Here is a 25,315-nt window from a genome sequence, read left to right on the forward strand (position 1 = left end):
CGGAAATGAAATTTAACCTATTTTACATCTTCTCAAACTGTTTTGTTTGCATAAAGCATTTAGTGTCCATGTTATAGGCTTTTATATGTGACCATGTCCAGGCGTTTTAGAGATTTGTTTATTTCCCTGAAGCAGTTGCTGTCCAGCCGAATACAGAACCCATTATTGCACTACTCACACATCCAGGCAGCCTTTTACAGGCAGCTTTTACACTGTTTTCCTCCCCAGAATGGCCTTCTGTCTGTCCTTTTCCCACTGTCCTTTGTGTTTGTGGGGACAGGAAAGTGGCGGGGTTTGGGTGGGCCAGCAAGTGGCAGATTATTATTATTTACAAAGAAAACACCACTCAAAAAGCCAGTGAAAGGCAGTGAAAAAGACAGTCAAAGTCTCTTCCCTGCTCTCTGCTGCCGTTTTTTAAAATTTACCATTACCGTAATGGACCGCAAAGTGCTGCATGGCTACGCTTCTTAGAGTTCAGAATCCGTTGGAATTACGTCGATGGGGTAAATATTCGAGGAGTTACGGTAATTTTAGTTTTGCATCATATTTGCATGTTGCTTCTTGTCGCCGGCGACAGAGTCCGTAGTAGAAGGGAAGCAAAATTGTGTGAGGAGGAAAATCAATTTTTTCTTTTACTTGTTACTTCCATGTACTTTTTCAGGACAAACTGGGCAATCAGAATGTTTGCTACAGGGATGCCCTTTAAACTTATAAATAAAAATATCCAGTGAGCGGCAGTTGTGTGGACGAAAATGCCTTAATGTCAGAGGAGTGGGGGCAGAGTGGTTGGTGATGATCAAATAACCACTCATTACAACCAAGGTATGCAGAATACCATCTCTGAACATACAAAACATGGAACCTTAAAGACCGGCTACAGCAGCAGAAGACCACACCGGGTGCCACTCCCATCAGCTTTGCCTGGTCAGATGAGTCCATTTCAGCTGCAACATCCAGATGGTAGGGTCAGAATTTGGCATAATTAACGTATGGATCCATCCCGTCTTGTATCAATGGTTCAGGGTGGTGTAATGGTTATTTTCTTGGCACACTTTGGGCCCCTTAGGACCAATTGTGCATTGTTTAAACGCCATGGCCTTCCTGAGTATTGTTGTTGACCATGTCCATCCCTTTATGAACAGTGTACCCATCTTCTGATGGCTACTTCCAGTAGGATAATGCACCATGTTACAAAACTAAAATCTCAAACTGGTTTCTTGGAAATTACAATACGTTTACTTGAGTCAACAGCCTCCAGATCCCAATAGAGCACTTTTGGGATGTGGCGGAACAGGAGATTTGCATCATGGATGTGCTGCAACTGCGTGATGCCATCATGTTAATGTGGATGAAAATATCTGGGCAATGTTCAACCTTGTTGAATCTATGCTACGAAGAATGAAGGCAGTTCTGAAGGAAAAAGAGGGTCCAACCTGGTACACCTTTAACAAATCCATTTCAGAACTATCATGCAGTATAAAGTTAGCCGGACAAACATGAAAAGGTTGTGTTTTTCACTACCTCGGGCATCTTAAAACGCAAGAATTTGTCGATTTGTGCCTGTACTTTACTTCAATTATGCTGCATTTAAGTCAATAATTACGATATTTCAACTTATAGCTGGAACGCAGTTTCAGTTAAGTAGAAGTTGATACTCTAATCAAGTCAATACACAGTATTAATGCTGCAGGCGACACGAACCGGCCAGAAACCCTGCACATCTTCCGACAGACTTCATACCCACTCTTCTCCCTCCCAAAACAGAAAATAAGGAAGCCAAAATATCAGTTAACGGTTTTATTTAAAACAGAAGTCGGTTGACACAGAAAGTAAAATGCAACGCCTGCACGGTCCCTCACACCTATTCCTATTAATTATTGGACCTGGAGCGCGTCGGAGGCCGTGACGTTGCCGCCGGCGGAGAGTGTGGCGTTGACGCCGGCACTGGGGAGGCCGTCGGAGAGCGTGACGTTGACGCTGTCGGAGGCCGTGGCGTCGACACTGGGGAGGCTGTCGGAGAGCGTGGCGTTGCCGCCGGCACTGGGGAGGCCGTCGGAGAGCGTGGCGTTGACGCTGTCGGAGGCCGTGGCGTTGCCGCCGGCACTGGGGAGGCCGTCGGAGAGCGTGGCGTTGACGCTGTCGGAGGCCGTGGCGTTGCCGCCGGCACTGGGGAGGCCGTCGGAGGCCGTGGCGTTGACGCTGTCGGAGGCCGTGGCGCCGGCACTGGGGAGGCCGTCGGAGAGCGTGGCGTTGACGCTGTCGGAGGCCGTGGCGTTGACGCTGTCGGAGGCCGTGGCGCCGGCACTGGGGAGGCCGTCGGAGAGCGTGGCGTTGACGCTGTCGGAGGCCGTGGCGTTGACGCCGGCACTGGGGAGGCCGTCGGAGAGCGTGGCGTTGACGCTGTCGGAGGCCGTGGCGTTGCCGCCGGCACTGGGGAGGCCGTCGGAGAGCGTGGCGTTGACGCTGTCGGAGGCCGTGGCGTTGCCGCCGGCACTGGGGAGGCCGTCGGAGAGCGTGGCGTTGACGCTGTCGGAGGCCGTGGCGTTGCCGCCGGCACCGGGGAGGCTGTCGGAGAGCGTGGCGTTGACGCCGGCACCGGGGAGGCTGTCGGAGAGCGTGGCGTTGACGCCGGCACCGGGGAGGCTGTCGGAGAGCGTGGCGTTGACGCCGGCACCGGGGAGGCTGTCGGAGAGCGTGGCGTTGACGCCGGCACCGGGGAGGCTGTCGGAGAGCGTGGCGTTGACGCCGGCACCGGGGAGGCTGTCGGAGAGCGTGGCGGATGTCTGGTTGCTCATGCCCACATGTAGATCATAGTCATCCTTCTCGGGCTTTTCTCCAACTTTCAGGTTTACACTTGATGCATCAACTTCCACTTCATTGGTTTCCAGTTGCACTGAAATGACGACATTACTGATCAATTAAAAATCGGAGAAAGTGAGCGATTTTCATCTATAGACTCTGACAAGGCGGTGAGAATTGTTTTAAAAGGCTTAAAAGCAAAAACTGCATAAATTGCTTTGACTTAATTTAGCCTCAAAGACTTATTGTCCCGTTTTGGATGCACTAAAAATTCAAATAAAAGTAGTTTGACGACAACACAACATATGATTAAGTCACTCAGACAGTCTTTTGAAATCCAAGTACCAAAAGCCAGACAAGGAATTATTGAACATTTAATTAACCACATTATGACGTTAAGAACCTGAGCCGTCCACAAACTTGCATTTTTTCAGTAGGGTTCAAAAGAAACAGCTCACCTTCTCTATAAGCTTGCAGCAACATAGACTCATGTGATTGGAGAAGTGTAAGGGCCTTCTTTATGGAGATCTCATTGGGAGACAGCTCTATAGTAGAAAAGAAATGTAGTGCTGGGAACAAGCTCAGGAAACATTAACACTAATATTCTTACCTCTGATTCTCCTCAGCAGCACATTGCTTCTTTCATTTGTGCCACCAGCAGGCAAACAAGAGCCTATGGACAGAGCGGTTGCATTCAATCAATTTGTTCTTCTGTTTGATGGCACATGAGACAAACTTGTTGCAGCTAAATAAGCAATACAGAAATTAAGTAATTAACCTCCCTAACATTCCCTGTACTCCACTACAAGCTTCAAACATAATGAAGATAAATACCTTTGGTAAGCAAGACAGTCAGCGCACAAACAAGCAAGGCCCAAAATGCTGCCATGGCTTCAGTCACCAACAGAAAATGTTGCATGAGCCACATTGCAGGTTAATAACCCCATTGAGCAGGTGTCACAGCTGTTGCTCATCAGCTCTAATTGGCTCTCTCTTCAGAGAGTTGTGCTCGTTGAGATTCATTCCTTCCTGTGACAAATGTTGTACAATCTACCCAATCATAAAACTCTGAGAATGTTGTGTTTTTGAGTTGTATCACTTAAAGCTCCATAAATGGGGAAAATAGAAGAAGAATTTAACGATAATCTCCTCTTCAGAAAGCTAGGAGCAATAAAGGTTGTATTTGGGAGGATAACTACAAAAGATAAACAACTTCCAACCCAACACACACTGACGATTTTGTACAAAACAATTTATTTAAGCAATAAGGTACTCGAGGCAGTGCTGTATCGTCAATAATGTACTGTTCAAGGGTGTTGTTAGGCCCGACGCGCAGCTTGAAATGACAACTAACGGTCGCGCAATTTAAATCTACCTGTTTTTTTAAGTGCGCACTGATATGGAACGCTCTAAATGTAAATAGGCTGTACAGTACTTTATGGCTGAATAAAGTATACCCCGTGACTCACTCTCAACCAATCAGAATGCTTGATTTGATCTACCCGTATTATAATCTGATTTAAAGAACTTCCAATCTTGCACTTTTACTCTACAACATGTATTCAGCTGAAATAGTTAGCACAAAGCTATTCTGTGATTCATGTGAGGTCACCAACCTCCATTTACTAATGTGCAGTCATGGTTGGACGAAGCTTTGAGGCTTTCTTTCTGTTTGTGCTGAAATGAAGAATTGAAGCGGCAGTTCTTTAAGTCAATACCGTAGTCATTTACAGCAAACGCGTTGCGAATATTCCAACGTTTTTGCTACATTGTTGCCGTGAACGCAACTTTAACATCGCCCCGGCTGCGAGACATAAGCGTCGCAAATATATCAGACAAGTTAAATGCGTCAGTGTTGGGAAAATGTAACGGCTAATTTGAAGTGTTTCATCACCCAAATCAATCAGATTATATTTACGAATACATATATACTTATAAGGATATATGTACTGTATACACGTATGAATCGTGTATCATATATGTGTATATGAGTTTGAATATGTGTATGGGCGGATCAGTATGTATGTATTATTCATAATCAGAAATTCAATCAATTGAAGCAGTGAAAATAAATTGTGTGTGATTCTCTGTATTCTCATCACGATCACTTTAATCATGTTCTACAATAATGATATGTATGGTGTACTAATAATACTGTCATATAATTATGAGTGCTTTCAACACATCCATAAGTTTCTTAAGAGCTAAATAAACTTAAGAACAGCGGCATGCAGCGGATGATAGTCTGTGTCTGAGACGGGCGATCAGCTGCACCTGTGGTGATCAATGTCCGCGGCTCGAGAAGCTCTCGTAAATAAATTATTTCTTGCCGGCAAAATCTATATCGCCGCGTACAGGAAGTCATGATGATGTAAAGGATGGATCCTGGCGATCTGAAAGAACTCTCTCCCTATAAAACTAATATAACTAATATTGCTCCTTCATCAATGAGGAAGGGAGCTGCCTTTTTTGTCCGTGGGAGTGTCCAGCTTATCCAGTGAATTTCAGTAAACTTGCCCAGGAGCAGGTTTAAATTTTTGGATGTGTTGCTATGGTGATTTATCTCAGCTTGCTTCGAGAAACCGAGAAAGCCTGACCTACGTCATCTTATCCTGACAATTAGCCCGCTAACTCAGTAAGCCAGGTACGAGAAATAGGGCCCAGGACTGGAGCCAAACTACAACACTTAAATGTTGACAAGGTGGTTAACTTTTGACCTCTATAATTGTCAATGCAGACTGCACCAGAGACTCAATCTTAGATTGTGATTGTCCTGACAGCTTACCATACTGCATGATTGTGTCTTATGTTATACATTCAAGGACTGTATGATGAAAAACTAGCATGAATCAGACACCAAAAACCACAAGTTATACTCAGTCAGTCCATACAACAATGGTACACACTCATCAATGAGCCAGGCAATTTACATGAAAATGTTGACTGTGATAATACTGTAGAATCCTCATGAAAAGATAATTAATTAAAATTCACAAAAGAAAACTTGCCATGTTTTGGGTTTCAAAGGTGTACAGGAGCAGGCATGTTGGCCTAACTTTGAAGTATCAAGAAGGGTTGCATTGCCCAAGTACAAGTGGGCCACACAAGTGGTGTGTTGGTGCTCATTGTTTCTTGTTGTTTGTGTTAAATGCTGCTTTCTGCTGCGATTCCCAGAGCTCTTTCACCAGAGATGAGCTCATGAACATCAGGGGAACAACTGGACATTCTTGTGAAACCCAAAATATCTGTTGTCAGTTTCCAACTAAAAAACAGACAGAAGATCCAAAAGGACAAAAAAATATAACCTCCATGGCAGCTTTTAACAGAATTCAATCTCGGCACAATTGGAAAATGAAAAAACCTTTATTTATTTTTCACATAAATATGCCAAAGGAAATGTGTTTCCTCAACTTGTCAATATATCCCATAGCTGTGCTTCTTTCCATCCCTGTATCTGTCCAGGTAGCGTAGGGGCTGTCGATGAGGGTATTTGACCTGTGGAGGGTGGTACACTGGAGGCCGGATAAACTCAAACACTGGCTCCCTCATGTCTACGGGGAGAACAAACAGCAGACGGGCTTAATGGTTACTCGATGAGCACACACACACACAATCTTTGTTGCCCCAAAACCTCAGGAAAGAAAAGGAAAACGTCACAAGCCCAAAAGTTGCGCTTGCATCTGTGAGTGTTGACGTGACTCACCGAGTGTGGTGTGAAAGGTGTCGGTGACAGACTCGTCCCACTGGCACTGGAAGAAGGCCAAACCTGCAGGTGTCATGTTGTCCTGGTGCTTCCTGTAGAAATCCGTCGTCTTAAATGAGCGATCCACCAGAGAATGGCTACGGGGCGACAGCAAAGTGTATTAAAGCAATACTTTACCCACAAAGTAACCATTTGTGTATCAAATACATAACCCCAAGGAAATTTGTGTTGTTCATCCATGCCTCCAATTGAAGTACATGAGTGCCACGTTTAACAACAGCAAAACTATATGTATATGTATGCACTTATATGAAAGCACGGAGAAATGAGACTTGAAATTATACAACACGAGTTGTGCGGACGTCTTGATATAGTTTTGCTGTTGTTAAACGCGGCCGATCTTTGATCTTTGATTCCCCCGTGGAGGCATGCGGGGGAAAGTTTAAGGAAAACACGGGCTGAGTGATTGACAGATATTTTGTGGGGGACCTATTCCTTAAAAATAAAAAAGGTAGATATTTGTACGACTAGAAAAGGAAAATCTCAATTTCTAATCCTATGCAGCAAATGAGTGCACAAGCCTATGCGAGTGATGTGGCTATATTTCATATGTTTTCGTGTTGCTCACCATGGCGACGGCCTGACATCCTCCTGGAAGTTGATGGGCCTCTCTTGCTTGAAAAGGACATAAATGTAGCGGTGGAAGCCCGTTCCTCTGGCAGGGAAGGGGGGCAGGTAGTGGCACAGCTCTTCCCCGGCCTGCACTGCTCCGCCCGGTATGTTCCCTCTACAGAAACACAGGTCGTGTAAGGCTGTTGAAAATTCTTTAAATTGCATTTACTCCTTAAAGAAAAAAGTTTTTAAATCAATGAAACAGTTTCACTGCTGGACAAAAGTTGTCTCCTGCTTCACTGAAAAGTTGACTCTTGGTGCCTGTGCACCGGAGGTTTCAAGTCTCCACGTCACTCCGGACCACGATTGGCTCCAAACTAGCTGTGATGTCACAGAATCCCGCTTTCACGCCTGCATGTTAAGCGGAGATGGAAGGTGAGCACGGTGAAGTTCACACCTTCCACAGAGGACTGTGAAAAACAGCCTTCTAGTTTCAAACATGCCTAAACTGCATCAGTTTGTGACCTTCCCCACTAGGGGGAAATAATACATTGGATCACTGCTACAGCAACATCAGGGTCGGCACGCACACGCACGCACGCACGCACACACACGCACACGCGCACACACACACACACACACACAGTATCTTCAAATCCACCAGCATCATACCAGTCCCCAAAAGACCAGACACACCCTGCCAGTGGCACTCACACCAGTCGCCATGAAGTGCCTGGAAAAACTAGTCCTCACACACATCAACCACACGATCACGGACAACGTCGACCCCCTCTAGTTTGCCTACTGCTCCAACCGATCAGTGGACGACGCGGTAGCAATAGCTCTACATCACACTCTGCAACACCTGGAAAGCAGCAGAACGTATGCTGCTGCCTTAGCTCAAAACACTTCACCCTGTACACCCATGACTGTGTCTCCACCCAAGACAACACCATCCTCATCAAATACGCAGATGACACCACCATCCTGGGGCTCATCAAGGGGGACAACGAGTCAGGGCACAGGACCCAGATAAACAACACTCTGGTCTATGGAGAGGAGAACGACCTCATCCTCAACACTGACAAGACCAAAGAAATAATACTGGACTTCAGTATTATTCTCTACAGCCTCGTCATCAAAGGGACTGAGGTTGAGAGGGCCGACAACTACAGATTCCTGGGACTGCAGGTTACATCTGACCTGAGCTGGACCCGTAACACCTCAGCCACTGTGAAAAAAGGCTACAGAGGACTGATAGAGAGCCTCCTCACTGCAGGCATCACTGTCTGGTATGGGAACACCACACAGGCACAGAGGAAGGCTCTGCAAAGAGTCATAAAGACTGCAGAGAGGATTACAGGGACAAAACTTCCCTCCATGGACTCCATATATGTGCAGCGCTGTCGGAAAAGAGCAGAGGGAATCACCAGAGACTCACTCCACCCAGCTCACTCTCTGCTCAGACACAAACAATGCACGTACAACCTGAGACACAGCAGAGCGGACAGCATCATCACCCACAGAACACGTTTCTACAACAGCTTCTTCCCTGCCACAGTCAGACTGATGGCAAAACAAAACTGTGAATCGGAACAGCACTCATGACCAGCCTATTTATTTATTTATCCCTGTAATAAAAATAAAAAAAACTGTATCTAATAACCTCCTTGTAAATACGACCACATTTGCACATGTACAGTATTTTCATATTTTATATTTTTTCTCTTTCCTGTATAGTGTGTTTTTTTCTTAATTTTCTTTCTCCCAAAACTGTTGACTCTGAGAGCTCTGCGGGAAAAAAATCCAATGAGTCTGGACTGTTGGTCTAGGCACAAATGGCCAAATAAGAACCTTGAACCTTCGGCACTTAAATCATTCTTCACAGTGAAGCTCAAATAGTGAAGTAAGAATAAACTCAAAACATGTTTAAGTGGAGGGGGACTTTTATTTGAACTGAAATCCACAATTAGACATGAATTGAAAAAAAGTTAAATTAATGGCAACTGTCATTTCTGTTTGTCCTCAATTATTTAAGTTTATCTGTAAATCTGCCTGAAACTTGTGCCGCACAAATTAAAGCACAGTTGACTTTAAGTACTCACACTAGCCAGTGGACGTATTCTGCCTCATTGTCCAGAAGATGCTCATCTGAAAAAAGACGATACATTTCATTTTTTTGAGGGTGGTCCGCAAATGCTGAGAATCCATTAATTAACTGTGTTCACTCATTCCAAAAAGGCCTCCTGTGGGAGCGGATGCTGACCTGGACAGGTGAGCAGAAGGGTCCACAGGGAGCCCTCCTCCGCGTCAAAGCCGATCTGAGGGACAGAAGCTGCCTAAACAGAAAGGTACAGCACATGCAAGGCAAAGGACACAGTCAGAGAAGACATATGCAAAAGGTGGATGCAGAGCAGAAAAGTGAATAGAATGAGATACATATACAGAATGCGGGGAGGGGGAAAAGAAAAAAGTTAAAGGTTTAACTTCGGATGACCTTAACCTTTATCAATCAAAAGGCTAAATTAGGGCACTGGAAAACCTCCAGTCCTTTTACGTACTTCCGTTGGCGTCAGCTGATTCCCATAATGCACTTGACCACTGTCTTGGCTATAGCCAATCCGGAGGGAGACCTGAGGTAGGAAATATGCCATGGGGAAGAGGTCCCTGAAGACCCCGTAGTGGTCGGCCAGTCTCCTTATATGAAACGGGCCGCTGCTCTTCTCCCAGGTTTCCCGCACTTGATCCAGGGAGATCTTAACTGAAAACGGAGGGAACATAGTTAATATATAATATATTCACTTGACAGTTAACAGTGAAAGTGTGTCCGCTCACAAGTGCGCAGGCGACAAGCTCTCTCCAGCTCGACGTTCTTTTTGTTCTCCTTCGTCACCTGCCTCCTCTCCCTCGCCTCTTTGGTCCTGCCGGGTCGACAGTACGGAAGTCCAATGTCCACTTTCTCTGCATCTGCAACAACACAACAAAAAGGTTTCATCTGGGACCAAATACAATTCTTAAAACCGATGTTTTTTTTGTTTTTTTTTGCCAGGACAGTGCACACCACTAGAGAATCCTCCTTCACGTGTCTCACCGTGCTCGGGGTCACTACTTTCCACGTAGCCCCTGTAGGTCTTCCACCAGGCGGGTTGGTTCTTTGCCTCCTCCGCTTGTCTCACGTAACGAGTGTAGCTGCGATACGTCTCGACTGACTCCAGGCTTTGGACGTCAATCTCGTCGTTCGGCATCGCACCCATAGGTGCTGTCCGTCTGCAGAGGAACGCTGTCGTGTGGACGCGCGCGCACGCACGCACACACACACACACACATACACACGCACACACACGCACGACGCGAACACACACACACACACACGCACACAGTTATCACTGTACTACAATAGGATGCTTCTTGTTGGTGAGATTTGTAACCCTATCCTTACTGACACGTATTATTCTCGTATATTCTCCTTACGTTTCTCTTTCCGAACATTAGACCACATTACGTTGTCACATTCTTCTAATTTAGCGAAACGTCTAAGAGAGCGTCATATACACGTAATACTGAATGATGCCTGGGCACGAATATCTGAATGTGAACACAATAGAAGTTTGCAATGTCGTTACAATACCTGTCGAGACAAACGTCCTGGCATTATTGACCCCTAAATCTGTCACAGTTCGCAAAGCAGCGCTGCAAACAGCGCGCAGCGCCATCTTGGAGTGATTTTTTTCTTAAAGATACGGTGGCCGAGAGGAGCAAAAAACGAGTTCGTGCATATTTAGCTTTAGTGGTTTTCTGTAGTATTGACTAACCGTCTACTGATAGACATTAATATACCATATTCAAACATAGAATGTATTATAATGATATATATATATGTATATATATATATAAATAAATAATGATTAATATTATTATATTTTAGCGTCCGGAATGAAAAACTGAGCGTTACATTTTTTGGTTTGTGAGTAGCATCAGTTGCTGTGACACCAAACAGGATTCTTCTGCGATGTTGCAATGCAGCAAATGAATGGCAGTAGAAGTGTTAAAACATGTATCTCCGTGTATTACATGGTAGTAACGATTTAGTTGGCGTTAGACTTTAATTATAAGCAATTCCTACATTTGTCCCAACTGTACATGAAGGCATCATTGTTGTTTGCGTCTGTCGTCATCGGGGAAGCTTCGTCTGACGATATCCAGCACTCACACAGATGCCGTGCACGAATGTATTTATCCGCTGAGTGGGTAAGACATCACATTGTGTCATTTTATGTTTTATATCGGGTCGGGCTTAAAAGTGAGCGCTTCTTTAGAGTCAAGTCACCAGACTGTTGTGATATGTTGACTGCTATTATTTGTCCCGACGTCCTACAGCAGCTAACGTCAACTGACTTGAATCCAGGCTAATGTTAGCAGACGTTAGCTTATTTTTCCTCTTCCACTTGGCTAAGTTCATGTGTGGTAGTTAACGTCACCGTTTGGACTGAGCCTGGTGCCGCTGCTGGACCGCGGCTCGGTCTGATAACTGGCACTAGCAAAAATTGAGGTTGTATAATTTGTTTTTTTGTTTGTTTGTTTTTCGCCCTTTTGGGAAACTGTTTCTATATAAAGGGCTTAAATGTGATGCTAACCTCTTAATACAGATCTAATAAATAGTCATGTGACATTATCGTCATGGTGAATATGATACAGTTCTGTCACATCCTGACCAACCTCCTGCTTCTGCCCTCCCTCTTGTCCGCCAGAGATGTCTGCTCTGTCTTCAGAGATGGAGTCCCAGAATTTGACTCTGAGCTGCATCATATGCCTGGAGCGTTTCCGGATCCCGGTGACCATCCCCTGCGGCCACACCTTCTGTCAAGGGTGCATCACTACCCACTGGGACACCAAGAGCAAGTCCGACATCGGACCCCAGTGCCCGATCTGCAATGAGAAGTTTGCCATCCGACCCGTTCTCAAGCGCAACGTGTCCATGTCTGTCCTGACCGAGGCTACGAACAGCACGGGCCCCTTCTGTCGAGAGTCGCTCATGAGGGGGGGCGAAGGGGCGCGACCCATGCTGCTGTGCGACCGCCATAAAAAGCCTCTGGTTTATTACTGCAGGAAGGACAAGATGTCTGTGTGCTGCGAGTGTGGCATATCTGAATGTGTGAACCACGAGAAGGTCCTGCTCGAGGCAGAAAGGGAAAACCAAGAGGTAAATTGATGCGATGACACCACTGGTGTTGTGACATGGATCAAACTGGTGGGGGGCGGACTGTGATTGTGACTGTGAAGTGTTCGGTCTCATGTTGATGTGTGTTCTTTGCAGCTGCTGCTGGAAAGGAAGAGTAAGGAGGTGGGGAAACTCACCGAGGAGACGCAAAAAAGTATTGTGGACTTGGCTGAGAATATCGACCAAGCTAAGGTAAAACCACAAACTTCCCTCTGTGAAAGTCGGTACTGTGCTTCAGACAAACACGCCCCCCCCCCCAACCTGTCAGAAAGATGACTTAATCCGACTCTTGCTGTGTTTTAGTGATCCTACCGTCACATTTAATCATATGTTTTTAAAGCGCTGTCAACTCTCGTTAGCTAATCACGCGCTGGCGTGTGTCGCTCAGCACCTTCTGCCGCTGTCTCTCACACACATTTAAACGAGAATAGGGAAACCGCTTATTCTCCTTGCGCGCCCACAAGACTTGGAAGTAAAATATGAAATGTTTAGGTCTTAAGTGACACAGCTGCAGGTGCAGCTTAATATTGTAGATGAAGAAGAAAAAAGCAGGCTTGAGGAATGATTTTACACTTTCCATCAACAGGTGACTCTTCAGCAGACTTCCACCTGGGTCAGTGTCAAGTTCTCCTCCCTGATTAAAATACTGGCTGAGAAGCAGGAGGCTACAGAGCTCTTTATTGAGGAGCAGAGAGAAGCTACCGTTGCCGAGGCGGAGGCGCGGCTTGCTGAACTCGAGGAGCGCTCCCAGATTCTCCGAGAGAGCCAGGGACAGATAGCAGCTGTGCTTGACCTTTCTGATACAGATCTCATCAAGGTTTGTACATTTTACACGATTGTTTGGCTCGAACGGAAATACTGTGATGTAACAACTATATTGCACTCAGAAAGAAACAGTGAGATGCCCCCTATCTCCAAAAATAGAAGAATATCATCTATTCACACAGGAAGCAATGGTCCTAAAAGTGCCACGTTTCAAAGATATTCCAACAGACGTCACGCCGAACCTTCAAGATCGACTGAACGGTGTCACCGACATCCTCTCCCGAGTCTCTAAGGTGGTGTTTGAGGACCTGGAGAAAGCTGTGAGCGCCGCTGTGGGTCCGGACGAAGAAGGTAATATGCCTTTTGAGAGTGGCGTCTCCCTCGGTGGCAGTTTAGCTTGAATTGCCAGCAGTTTGTTCCCCCCCTTTTCTTTGCTCTGTGTTCTCAAGCTTGTCATTGGTCTCCAGGTTCTCCTCAGGATAAGAGGCCGATCCTAGCTGTGGTTCCCAGTCCAGCAGCTCCGTGCCATCCGGGTGGGAAGGAGGGCCTCAGTGCTTGTAAGTCCTTTGTTCAAAGTATTTAACGTGATTCTCTGGTTCTTCTGAATGTAATTTGTAAGAGCAAAGGGCACAGAAGCGGATGCTAAAACTGTGGATCTCTGTACTTCTTTCTTCCGCATAACAGACCGGTGCTCTCTGACTTTTGACCCCCGCACGGCCAACGGGCACCTGTTTCTGTCCCAGGAAAACCAGAGGGCGGAGCACCTGACCTCCGGGCCACGCCCCGTCCCAGCCCATGAAGCGCGCTTCGATCACACGTGGCAGGTGCTCTGCTTTCAGGGCTTCACTCGTGGACAGCACTACTGGGAGCTGGAGGTGTCCAAGCCCTGGGCCTACCTCGGGGTAAAGAACCGCTGCATGTCGCAGCTGTACGCTGTTCTTTTGAGAGGGGTCATTAAAGTTCCGATATTCAGGAAAACCAGCAAAGGAGAATAGGAATCACGATGTGATCTTAAAAGGACAGTTCACCCCAAAATCTAATGTCTCTTACCTGTAGTGCCATGTATCAATCTAGATTGTCTCGGCGTGAGTTGCCAAGTGTGTCCGTAAAAATGTCCACCGTCTCTATGAAACATAATGGGACTATACGGCACAAAATACATTTTAAAAACTCGAAAGCAATGTCTCTTTCCAGAAATCATAGCCGGATTAATCAAGATAATCCAGAGACCTCGTTGTGAGCAGTTTCATGCAGAACTATTTTCTTTCTACCGAACCAAACCTGCCCACCGTATCGCTGTGCTGAAGGAAGCGTGCATCCACGCGTTAGGTGGACTGCCGTTAATGTTCACAGGACGAGCAACGAGTATGAACTTGCAAAAATCCCTACGTGCATACAGTCCACATAGAAACACGTTTGAGTTTGCGGACGTCGCTCTTACTTTTTCTAGAGCCACCCGTTTTGATTTGACTGGCTAATGGTCATGGCGGATGAACAGGGGAAAGTCTGACAAAACAACATTATTCCAGTTAAAATGTACTGTTAAATACAGATAAATAACTTTGGTGATCCTCTGACTTCCTTCGCACGGCACACAATTCACTCTCCTCTCGCCTCCCTTCCCCTGTGCTTCTCATCAGGTGACCTACGAGACCATCCCCAGGAAGGAGAAGGGCAAGAGGTGCATGGTGGGTATGAACGAACTATCCTGGAGCCTGCAGCTGGACGAGCATCAGCTCAGCGCTTGGCACAACGGCCGGCGGGAGACTCTGGCCGGATCCTCGCAGCACAGCCGCATCGGCATGCTGCTGGACTACGAGGCGGGCACGCTCACCTACTACGGCGACGGGCAGACCCGGCTCCACGCGTTCCACTGTGCCTTCAGCCGGGAGCTGTTCCCCGCCTGCTGGATAGGTGAGGGGGTCAGCGTCACCCTCTGCTCCACATGAGCGGACTCACAAAAGGGAACGTGAAAAAGGGAGCTTGGTAATACAACGCACTATCAAACAAAGGCACTAGCTGACTCGACAGAGGATCCCCCTTAAACATTTAGGTTTTTAATTGTTTTTATTTTCCTTTTTTCCTCTCTTTACAATGACCGCCTTCCTCCAATGCTTTGAGCAGAAGAACTGACTCTAATCGTCCGTCTTCTTAAAAACTGTCCACCTGGCTTTGATTTATTCCACAATTACTTACCACACACCAATAATAGCAAGGGTTCGAAAGAGCCTAATGCTGCGTTCACACCAAACACAAAGCACATTTTTTGTGCGAGTATATTCCATACAAAGAGTCTCTGAGGAGCCGATGAGTACAGTGGGATCAGTTTATCCTTTGTGTTGCTTTTTAGAGTGCTGGACTTCAACTAAACCAACTACGCGTTAGTCTCCTTAAACCCTGAACTGTTGACCAAGTGATATTTGGCTCGTCTTTCAAATACATAACCGTGACCGGGTGACTTGTGTTGCACTTACGTCCGATTCTACTGTGCCTGACTCTGGTCACCTCGGAAGAAGTACTTACGTTTTGGGAGATCCGCTTTCTTGCTGGGAGTTGGAAGAGAAGATCAAGACTAGATGGACAAGAAGCTACAGCCAGTAGCCGTTTAGCCTAGTTTAGCATAAAGACTGGAAACGGCCACGCTGACTCTGCTCAAAGGGAATGAAATCTGCATACCAGCGCCTATAAAGCCCACTAATTAACATGTTACCTGGCAACCAGTGGGGACTACAGGAAGTATAATAAATAGTCCACAACCTTCCATGAAACTACAACCTGTAGTTTAAAAAAAAAAATCCCCATGGATTAAATTTTTGAGCTTTAGAGGGCCTGTTTGGACAGCGAGGCTGTTTCCAGTCTTCAAGATAAAATAAGCTGACGTCTGATTGCTGTTCATTTATGCTGGGTGGACAAACCGTCATAGCAGTATAAGAAAAAGCCAGAAACCTTTCTTTGCATTGCCGTTAGAAGCCATTTGTTGATAACAAATAATAATTTAATACATCGCGCTTGCCGTCTGGAAATTCTGGTTATACTTGAATTTTGAAAATGTTATGTTCAAGAACTAGGCTTCAAGTGGAAGAAAAAGATGCTCATAGGTGCACAAACCGTCTTTTTTCTTTTCTCTAACAACTTTGGTTTCTGGGCAGAATTCACCCACGGTAGGATATGAGCCAGTTCATCGTGTTGTGCGTACGAGACAATAAGCCACTGCCGGGTGTAGGGAATGTAATTATTATTTTATTTTTTAGGCACTGTCCCTCTGTGGTACCATGAGCACCGTAGGTGCCACCAAACCATGGGCTGTACATTACTACTGAGACTACAGAACTGAAAAAGGGAATAACTGTTTATCTCCTCTTGGGATTTTAGCATGAATGCACACACAATCGGCCGTACAGATTTAAACCTTTGATGCTGACTGTTGTGACGGAATCTGCTGTACTGTACAAATGTTTTTTTTTTAAATGGGCTTTTGGCCTTAAAAAAAAAAGAATCATGAGCACTTAAGAGTGAATCGCTATGACCTTGAGGCTCAGGATATCATGCATCAGTATTTGGGAAGCTGCATTGGATTTGCACAAGTTGTCCAAGAACACAGACCGACTCTGAGAAAGGGAAAAGCACTTTTCCAGGGCTGTTCTAGCCTCATGACATGAAACAACATGATCCTTTGCGCAGACTCTAGAATAAGTGTATGTCAAGTACGCTCATGCACTATGCTGCGTTTTAAGTGGAATACCCATCAATTTGTGAGCGATACTCGGTGTAGGAATAAAAGGCAAAGAAAGTAGTTTTTCCACATGAATTAAGATCCATTTAATAAAATCCAATCCAATGCATACATGCATCAGTTGAGATCATGCTTTGTTTTCCTTACTTGTACATGAATTATTCAATAAATTAGTTTGAAATAAATACAGAGCTTTTTTATTATTATTATTATTATTATAATACACACAACCATGACAGAGCGAATAGGAGCCCGATGCATAGCATTCTGAGAGTGCAAAGAATCAGCCACGGATGTGCCACAGATACAGAATATAGATAAGTGACTACAGAGGAAGGCCGAGTAGAGACTCGGATACCGAGGTGCTCAGATCAGATTTAAAGGCCGACCCTAAACTGGGGAGTCAAGGTCATGACCACAGAAAGTAGAAACTGAGGGTCGGGTCGGGGGGGGGGGGCGGCGCACAAAGGGAAAGGGAATGAAAGGTGAAGCAGGCCGGACGTCCGACCATTTGTTTTCTCGAATGTTCAGGGGCATGACAAAACAGGAAATGACATAACTGCTCTGCTCTTGCCCATTGTAGAGATAATCCCTTCTGGCAGTACGTCCCTACAGGCCCTGGTTCGCCCTCACTCTCTCTGCTCTAATCCAGGATCAGGATCCACTGCGGGGGCTCGACGCTGCTCTAATCTGTGTGGTCCTCTAAAACAAGCCAAGCCGACCAGGCCTCACTGCAGTCCGCTCCCTTTACAAAAAGTTCATTTTTCTCTAGGTTAGTGTTCTTGAGAAAATATCTAATTTTTAAAAGTCTACATATTAAAAGCCTGTACACACAAATAATAGAAAAATAAAACTGCATTCAACTTGCCTCTGAGTAGAGTAGCAAAATGATTAACGTCATCAGATTCATACCAGTTTGATAGACGGTCATAGAAAAATTATAAGTGAGGGTCACAACTTAACAATCTTCTTGTTTCCCTTTGAAGATTGTGACCAATACTTCTTATTTCCATCAAGCAAAGGGGCTTCTGAAGAGAATGAAACCAATTACAATATAGGAGTAATTCAAAAGAATGTGAAAGGTTTAGGCTGAGGTGGGAAGGCAACGGAATGATGAGGTGAAACCACGAGGAATGAGTTAGAAGGGGATTAGGAAGACGAGAGAGGGATCCATGTTAAAAAGGAAAACGTCGGCCTTCCTGATGTCCGGTTAATGGAATGAAAAACACGGTGATCCAGTAGGATAGAGACCGAGATCGAGCAGGTCTACTGGTTCTTCTTGTCTTCTGGAGGGGAGTAGGGAGGAGGCTTGTCCTGTGGAGAGAGGAGCGGTATGGTTTGAGACAATGTGCTGTCCAGTAATCCATCAAAAGTATTTACATCAACTGCAGTTCAAATTTAAGACCCCAACGTTAGTTCACTAAATTTTTGCAACAACATTTTAGGGCACAAGGATCCTTCACAAAGAGCACCTGAGCGGACACCATCCTTTTATTTCTGGCGCCATCTGCAGTAACGCTTTAACATTACAGCTTCACTTATCCTGTGCAGCTTGAGAACATTCCCCAGCCGTCATTCAACAAGCCTTGTGGTAAACAGTGACTGCGAAGCTCAACGACTTGAGAATAGATTAATTTGACAAATCCCTTTTGAATTGAATTCGATTAAAAGGGGGTCGGTCTTTCACGAGAGCATTACTCGTTGATTTTACGTTAACACTTCGCCGTGGTTTCTCTCAAAAACCCTGTCCTCGCACTCAAAGAGCCCATGCTGGCACTTAGATTTGCTCCTCTTCTAGTCAAACTGTATGCTTGCAGTCAGATATATTATTTATTGTACAGATTCAGCCCTTCTCACACTAAGGCTGCCTCTGTGTGCTAGTGAAAACATCTGCTCTCAAATTTCCCCCATCAGTGTGTCATATATCTCACACACACACATATTTATTTTTGAGTGCGTGTAGTGAGTTTTAAGATGGTCGAGACTTTTGGTGTTTCCAATTCCCAACTTGTAATTGCACATATTATAAATCACTTTCGCTCATGCGCACACGTAGCCATTATGCTCCTTGTATGGTACAAGACACAAGCACTTTGGCTCGTTTCTGCAGTAGCACCGGAGCAGGAGAGCTACTCCGGGTGCTACTCGCAGGAGAGCAAGTGTTGCAGTCTTCACCCTAGGAGCGTTTAAAAAACGCTCTGCTTTTCACGTGACATATTTTTCGACTCTCTCTGTCCGCTGGTGGGAGAGTGCTCAGTGCCCACCTGTGTGTGCGCGCACACACGTGTCTGTGCACATCGGGGTGGAAGTCCGCTATGCGCTATACAGAGAGCAGTTGTAAAGAGATGTAAACGTGCGACCATGTAGACAGAAATGGCATGCCGTCGTGTAGATAAGACCAAAAACATACGGTCTTTTAGTTTGTTTAATAAAAGAACGAGGTTCTATAGAAAAGAGAACCTTAAATTACTTCTGTTGTGATCTGGTGCTATGCCCTACCATTCTATTAGGGGGCGGAGGGACCCCCCCCGAATAGAATTGTAGGGGAAACACTGGATAGGTGTAATCATTTCCAAAATGAACAACATGTTTTTATCCAACTAAATATTCTGCTTCAATCTATATTCATTGGCATTTTTTTCCATTGCAGTCAAAAGTGTAACACACCTGTCTTTAATTAAATTACATTTACCCAACCAAAGTAACAAACAATCATATTTTCCCCATTTTTGGGTGATAACTTCACTAAATATGAGGACATTCAAAGCTTCATTGCAACAACTAATCCACCAAAGCTTTGAATGTAAAAAACTACATTCAGCCCTATTAAAATAATTATTTTAGACCAAAATTCTTAACAGGCATTGCATAATGTAATATCTATCCGAGTGCGAGGAGAAGGGCTGATGCCCGGAGCGCAGGAGATCGATGCAAGCAATGATATATTTGAGTGCAAGCATTCAGTTTGAGAAAGTTTAAGCACAATAGGGGCTATTTAATGTGAGGACAGGGTTTTGAAGGAAAGCGTTACAAAATCTTGAAATGAATGAGTCCTACTCTTAAATTGAAAGAGCACCCTCTTGAATAACGACAGGGGAAAAAAGCTCAATAATATCCTCGCATCACTCCATTACAATAGATAACTCATCCATATTAGTATGGCGCTTTCTTCTCAATCAGGCGGCAACCTCCGGGTTAAAAGTGAAGCCAATGCGGAAGTTCTTAAAATTTGCATTGTTTCCAATAAGCCAGTAGAGGGCGACGGCTTTAGTTGCAAAAAGAAGTTCAACTGTATAGAAATCTATGAGCATGATGTTAATTTAGTAAGTTATGGTCCCATTCAGAATAAAATAGATGATATGCTTCAGGGTGTAGTGAAAAACTATAATTTCCCAGAGAACAAGTTGACATCTTAAAATGTTTTGTTTTAGCTGAGCAAAAGTACAAAACACCAAAAGTTATTCAGTTTACTGTTGCATATAAAAGAAAAGCCTAAAATCCTCACATATTTGAAGCTGTAAACAAAACATTGTTTGCGTGAAACAAAATAGGATTAATTGTTTACCCAAGTAGTTGTTCAATTATTTGACGAACTGTTTCAGCTAAAAAAACGTAGCTCTTAAAAGTAGAACGCTTAAATAGTTAGATACAAAAAGCAAATAAAAATCCCTGTTCTACTCCGATATCTGTAATAATGACCAAAACACTGGACGAAAATATGAACAATCGCTACATGCAGCCAATTAACAAGTTAAAGGAAAACCTAAATAACTAAACGAAGAAATATAAATACTGGTTACTCACAAGTGGCAATTCAACAGATCCTGTACAAAAGGTGAGTGACGCTCACTAGCTCCCAATCAATGCAACATCAGACGTGTATCAGAGTGATGGAGGACCTACCTGTGGCAGGTACACATGTGTGGGAGGCAGTGCGGCACCGCTCGCGCTCGCTGCTGCCTCGGCTGCTTTGGCCTCCGCTGGGACAGAGACGGATATTGAGAGAGCGAGATAAAGGGTTTGTGATTAATAGCTGGGATATGTGAGCTGAGTGAAGCTGATCAAGCCTGAGGTGCAAAGGGTGATATAATGTCAGGGGCAGGATGTAAACATTTAGCTAATAAACCTGTTCCAATGTGAGGGGAAGACATTTCCTTCGGAAGTTCTTTAAATATGCAAACAAGCCAATACTAAAAGGTCCACACTTTTAAAAAAGGTGGTTTCCACTCTCTCACACCTTTATTGAGGGAATTTGTCAACTCCATGACAACTGATACTTTATCCATGGATGAAGACCACAAGATATGTGGTTGACAGTTATTTTATTTGACTGTTTTCAAGTTCAAGAATAAAGTCTCACTTAACTGTATTCCACCGATATACTTAACATAAAAGTCACTTACAATGACAAGTCAAAGGTAATCCATTCCCAATGTAAGTCTTCTACAGCAACTCGGAGCCATCACTTTATTTTCATTGATCATTGGCTGAATAATGCATTAACACCTGGAGGGAATTGGAGCGGTCACCACCGAGCAACAACTCAGTCAGAGACCATTTGCCAGAGAGCCTTACCTGCTTCTGAGGAGGGGAGGTCAGGGTCATGTGGGGGTTGCTGGCCCAGAGGAGCAGAATAAGGAGGCGGAGGTATGTAGGCCGCAGACGCATCAAACGCTGGAGGGTTGGGGTAGAATCCACCTGGATAGCAGACGCACAGAGCTGCAGGTCAGACCAGCTGTACGGTGGACAACTCTAGCAAGAGTTGAGGAATATTTTTCAAATTGAAAAAATCCAGGTGATAATCGGGGTGCGATTATTACAACCGCCCTACCTGGTGGAGGAGGGTTGGGGTAGGAGTAGCCGGGTGGAGGTCCAGCAGGGTATATCCCGTTAGCAGGTGGAGGAGGGTAAGCATAGGCCCCGTTGGCCATGTAGGGGCATCCACCAAACCCAGCAGTCACTGGTTGACCTCTTGACGCTGCAGGACACAAAGCAGGAAGAGAGCGCAAGCAATGAAGAAACAATGGGGGGGGCAATCGGCCACCGGCGCTATAACGAAAATTTTACAATGCTAGTCATGTGGCTTTGTAACCATACCCTGAGCCGCGACCTGCAGCATGTACTGGCCGAACTCTATAGCTCCTCCAGCAGCAAAGACGAGCTTGAACATAGCACTGCCCTCCCAGCCGCCTGGAAGCAATAACACAAGGAGGGATCCCTGGAGTTACTGTGTGCCCAACAAATTAACAGCCACAGAATACCCTGCAACCATGTGTAAGCAAAGTGAAACGTACGTACGTACGCACGCACGCACACACACACACACACACACACGCACGCACCTCCGGGCTCCGAGTTGACGGTACCCTTGATGTAATTGGCTCCCAATACAGGTTGCTTGATCTCACAGCCCTTTATTAGGTAGAAGGGCATCATGAAGGACTGCAGTGCGTCCCGCCCTTTGGCCAGAAAGATCACCTGGGAGAAAACCAAAGCAGCTAACATCACCTGGGCACTCGCATGAAATCATGAGCCCTACTCCCGTATGAGCCTTGGGAAAGCTCAATCAAATACCTCTTATTAGCAACATCAGAGTTCTACAGGTTGTTGTGTACTCGCCGTCAGTGCCGACAGTATTATGTTAGCATGAGGCTGTGGCTGAATAACAAGTAAGCCATCTCGGTCATGTCTCTCACCCTGTACGGAGTTAGGTAGATGCTGCCCTTCTTGCTCTTTCTGAAGGCTTCGGGCAGACTGTCCGCGTCGCAGAAGACAAGCTCCACGTTATCATAGTTCATCAACACACTGATGACAGAAATAGACACAATCAGCCGATCACATGACAGAATGATTTTATGATTTTTTTTTAAAACAGTACGACTCAAACCACACTACCATCATCGTTCACTTTAAACAGCTTTTAAAATAAAATAAAAAATGAGATCATTGGGTTATTGTGCAACTGTCCAGTTACTAAACATGGCCCACCGGTTGGATTCAGTAAACAGAACTACAGTAAAAGGATTAGGCTTACTGGTTCTGGGTTTAGCTGTAATGAGTTTATCGTTGCGCTCCAGTATGTTCGAGAAGAACCTGTCACTGATGTTGTTAATTCATGCACATCGCTGTGACTGGATCCCGGATGGTGCAAAACAAAAACAAACGTTTTATAGTAGCGCAGCCAGATGGCGACCACGGTCAGCAACGCTGCCTTACAGTTATAGAGCGATGAAAAGCCCTCGATGAGTGTCTAAATATAACGTTTTGAATACAAGCAAACATGCACGCAATCACGCGGAGCCTTCACCGGTTCACTGCGGCGAGGAGAGAGCAGGTTGAAGGCCATGGTTCGGACTCCGAGTCCGAGACCCGGTTCCGTCAGCCGCAACCCAAATAATCTATTAACAAACAAGGCGCTGTAACAATTAACGTAACATATAAGGTCACACATATCGTGTGTATTTGGTGTGGGGTTTTCGCACTCTTTAATTCGGTTTGTGTCATCGTAAAGCACTTTGTTAAGATGAAGTCCAGTGACTCGCTTCACTGTCGGAAAACAACCGGTGTTTGACAGAATTATACGAGCTTGTGTGTGAAACACAAGCTAGCCGAAGCTAAAAGTTGCCATGTCTGTTGTTTCAACGTCACTGGGTGTTAAATGTCCAATTCGCAAGCTGCTGGCTGGCATGTCACGTTATAACGTTAAAGCATCTCGCTCCATTGAAGTTAGCAGAGGCACGTTTTGGTCTTTATTTCTAAATGAGTGTGACGTTTCTCCCTCTGGAGAGCGCGTGAAACTTGTCCGTCTAGTTAACGGTAGGTAACCGCTAGCTAGCCCGCTGCGCCCGCCGCCGCCGCCGCCGCCGCTACCTTTCACTGTTGTTGATGATGACTCCGCCGGACTCCGATTGGTTCTGGTTCAGAGTCATGTCGACCGGCCTCCGGACTCTCCGACAGCTAAAAGACGAACGCTCGTGTCCCTCTGCCGGGCAAACGTATCTCCGGGCCTTGTCTGTCCTCTCCCTGTGCGCGTTGATAACGGTTGTTTGGGGAAATTGCTGCTCGGTTTGGATGTTGCACCTGCTCTTCCGCCATTCGAGTTGAAACGCCCACAATGTGACGTCACGCGTCCTTTAAAAACCTTTTTTTGGGTTGGGGTTACAGTCTATGTTGTTTAATGGGAGGATTTATTTTTATTTATGTTTCTGAAAAAGTGCATATCAGGTTTATAGGATAAATACTGAGTCAGTACAACATTTATTGAATGAATGGTGAGAAATAATGCAACAATAAGGTGAGTTATAGTCAGAGAAGTTTCTGAGCGTTCTACACCGAATATACCAGTAATCTTTACAGATACACTTACAGGGATATTTTGAACATTTTACAGACAGATATGGACAATTTTATGTATCTATTTTTGTGCTGTTGCTAAGACTACTACTACTGCTACTAGTTTAGGATGGGACTATCCTGGATAAATATTATTAAAACAAATATTATTATTAGTAAGGATAATGGAAATAAGAATACGATTTTTTAAATCCACACTACTAAGAAGAATTGATTGTCTGTGACACCGCAGTCAGATGTTTTTTTTAAGCATGAAAAGTACTTTGTAATTTGTACTCACAGTATGTTGACTGTACACATGTGCTCTACATTCTGTTAATCAAACAGGAAAAAAGAGAGGCCAATTGTATGATACTGTGTTCACTTACATTTCATGTAAACACATTCAATTATTTCACAAAATGGTTTCTTCTATTGCTGAATACATAGATTTGTATCTACCAAACGTTTCTATGCTGTATGTGTGTGTAAACGCATCTGTTTGTAGTTGGAATAAAATCGGTGCAGAACAGTTATTTACTGTAGATATGATGTTTTGTGCATATCCAGTCTAACGCCTGTACCTTCTTACAGTAAGAAACAACTCTTCTCGGAATGAGTCGAGGAAAGAAGAGCGGTCAGGTTGCAAAAGTACCCGCATGCTTGTGAAAGATGCAAGAAGATGAAACTTCGTGGTATGGGTTGGCAATAGTGGAGGTCACACACACACACACACACACACACACACACACACACGCACACACACACACACACACACACACACACACACACACACACACACACACACACACACACACGGTCCCAACCACAAAGTGGGACTGAATGGAACTGTCCTCTTTTTAGTGTAAAATTATGTGAAAAAATGTCAAAATTGTCAAATTTTGCTCAAATCGCTGGATCAAATGTGGAACCTCTTCACTTCGATGTGATCATACACAGGAAGTGATGCAACTGTGGATAAGGCCAAAGTAGAGGAGGACGTCTCAATGATGACATCATACCCTTTAGTATCATTGCACTATAGATAGGTTGAGTGGTGCTCAAAATTAGAGCTGAAAATGTTAGTTTGGTTGGAAATACACAAGGAATTATTTAAAAAATGTACTAATTGGTTGTGAATGCAAATATTTGC

General features: G+C 44.9%; 3 protein-coding genes across 3 annotated transcripts; 1 reads left to right on the forward strand and 2 right to left on the reverse strand.

Annotated features, from left to right (window-relative positions):
• Nucleotides 1–6,143: 6,143 nt before the first annotated feature.
• mrpl38 (mitochondrial ribosomal protein L38) lies at nucleotides 6,144–10,827 on the reverse strand (the record flags this gene model as incomplete). The annotated part of the gene is made up of 9 exons (XM_079234010.1): nucleotides 6,144–6,350; nucleotides 6,503–6,639; nucleotides 7,131–7,289; nucleotides 9,220–9,265; nucleotides 9,381–9,453; nucleotides 9,676–9,875; nucleotides 9,950–10,081; nucleotides 10,206–10,394; nucleotides 10,743–10,827. The coding sequence occupies 9 exons, from the start codon at nucleotides 10,825–10,827 to the stop codon at nucleotides 6,214–6,216; spliced, it is 1,158 nt and encodes a 385-aa protein (XP_079090136.1). The 3' UTR covers nucleotides 6,144–6,213.
• A 509-nt stretch (nucleotides 10,828–11,336) lies between these two features.
• On the forward strand, nucleotides 11,337–15,252 carry trim65 (tripartite motif containing 65). The gene is made up of 8 exons (XM_079237473.1): nucleotides 11,337–11,362; nucleotides 11,863–12,314; nucleotides 12,429–12,524; nucleotides 12,919–13,149; nucleotides 13,280–13,448; nucleotides 13,565–13,654; nucleotides 13,782–13,999; nucleotides 14,738–15,252. Exons 2-8 carry the CDS (start codon nucleotides 11,865–11,867, stop codon nucleotides 15,044–15,046), a joined length of 1,563 nt encoding a protein of 520 aa, XP_079093599.1. The 5' UTR covers nucleotides 11,337–11,362; nucleotides 11,863–11,864; the 3' UTR covers nucleotides 15,047–15,252.
• Nucleotides 15,253–17,446: 2,194 nt separating this feature from the next.
• Nucleotides 17,447–23,759, reverse strand: wbp2 (WW domain binding protein 2; the record flags this gene model as incomplete). The annotated part of the gene is made up of 8 exons (XM_079237425.1): nucleotides 17,447–18,144; nucleotides 20,734–20,810; nucleotides 21,406–21,528; nucleotides 21,662–21,808; nucleotides 21,928–22,020; nucleotides 22,173–22,308; nucleotides 22,527–22,635; nucleotides 23,701–23,759. 8 exons carry the CDS (start codon nucleotides 23,757–23,759, stop codon nucleotides 18,097–18,099), a joined length of 792 nt encoding a protein of 263 aa, XP_079093551.1. The 3' UTR covers nucleotides 17,447–18,096.
• Between the last annotated feature and the right edge of the window lie 1,556 nt (nucleotides 23,760–25,315).

This window comes from Taurulus bubalis, assembly GCF_910589615.1.
Source record: "Taurulus bubalis genome assembly, chromosome: 2".
Lineage (NCBI taxonomy): Eukaryota > Metazoa > Chordata > Actinopteri > Perciformes > Cottidae > Taurulus > Taurulus bubalis.

Bases quoted from the DNA above. Each gene is read 5' to 3' on its own strand.
- trim65 (XM_079237473.1), top strand. From the start codon at position 11,865: ATGTCTGCTCTGTCTTCAGAGATGGAGTCCCAGAATTTGACTCTGAGC. The intron at 12,315-12,428 runs GTAAATTGATGC...TGTTCTTTGCAG, and splicing joins CAGAAAGGGAAAACCAAGAG to CTGCTGCTGGAAAGGAAGAG. The intron at 13,655-13,781 runs GTAAGTCCTTTG...TCCGCATAACAG, and splicing joins GAAGGAGGGCCTCAGTGCTT to ACCGGTGCTCTCTGACTTTT.